The sequence below is a fragment of the Strongyloides ratti genome, scaffold srae_scaffold0000076, assembly GCF_001040885.1.
Source record: "Strongyloides ratti genome assembly S_ratti_ED321, scaffold srae_scaffold0000076".
Taxonomy (NCBI): Eukaryota; Metazoa; Nematoda; class Chromadorea; order Rhabditida; family Strongyloididae; genus Strongyloides; species Strongyloides ratti.
Window position 1 is genome coordinate 933 of NW_020171594.1, and position 1,131 is coordinate 2,063.

At 25.7% G+C, this 1,131-nt stretch overlaps 1 protein-coding gene across 1 annotated transcript; it reads right to left on the reverse strand.

Annotated features, from left to right (window-relative positions):
• On the reverse strand, nucleotides 1-1,118 carry SRAE_0000081000 (Astacin-like metalloendopeptidase; the record flags this gene model as incomplete). The annotated part of the gene is made up of 1 exon (XM_024646760.1): nucleotides 1-1,118. A coding segment is annotated over one exon (1,118 nt), but the record flags the coding sequence as incomplete, so codon positions are not given.
• Nucleotides 1,119-1,131: the final 13 nt, after the last annotated feature.

A 1,131-nucleotide genomic window follows, 5' to 3' on the forward strand; every position in this document is an offset into this window, starting at 1 on the left:
GTTACTTCTAGACTTCTGTAATGAAAAATTATATGATTGTTATGTGACAAAATTAACTTATTTTTTGTTTGAAGACAAAATCTTGCTCCTGTTACAGATTTATCCATCCAATATTTTACTTCTATAGTGTTGTCATATTGACAAGTTGGATAAGTATTGGGAAGCATATGCACTTTTACAATATTAAATTTAATTTTACTAGTTTTGTTCACTACCAAATGTATAACACATTTTCTTTTTCCATTTAAATATAATAATCTAGGCTTACGATCTGGAAGTATTAAAGTTTTCGAACATTTTATTTGTCTCATATTAAACTGCTCACATCGTGAACCAATAAATCCATCAATGCATTTACACAAATTGCAATTGTGAGGATCTTGGTATCCATAGTTATAACAAAGTCTTTTAAATGGACAATTAGGATGAACACAATAGTGCAAATTTAAAACTTTAACATCATTAAAAGAAAGTCTTTTAGTTTGTCCCATAGTTCTTTCATATAAAGAATCAGTTGGTATTATTGTTTTTAAATTACCTATAGCAAATGCATTTACAGCAGAATGCATTATTGATCCATAATCATATGATATATGATAATGAAAACCTTCAAATGCAGTATGTTTTTTACAACTTGCAGTCTCATTTTGTAACATTTTTTCTTTGTATATTTTTACAAAAAAATCTCTATCAAATCGACATTGTTCATGATATAATCCTAATGCATGTAAAGTTTCATGAAAAATTCCTACAAAATTATTACATCTTTCTCCAATTTCTATTTTTTGCCATATGACTTTATGGATGTTTCCTATAGCACTTGAACATTTTCCTGTATATTTAAAATAAATACCTGGTGAATGAAAAAAAGTAGTTCTTCTTTTTCGAAATTTAAAACAAGTTTCTTTTTCAATAAGTTTTACTACATCGTTAATGGCATAAGAATTTATAGGTGACTCGGAGTAATAATCTATTGTTAATAGCCATTTAGAATTTGTAGTTGTTATAATTTTTCTTTTTTTTCTACTATTTATTGTTGAATCAGATGTTTCTGGAAAATTTTGTACAAAATTATTTATTTGGTCTATAGATCTTTTAAAATTCTTTTTTGTTATATATTCTTCAATAGTA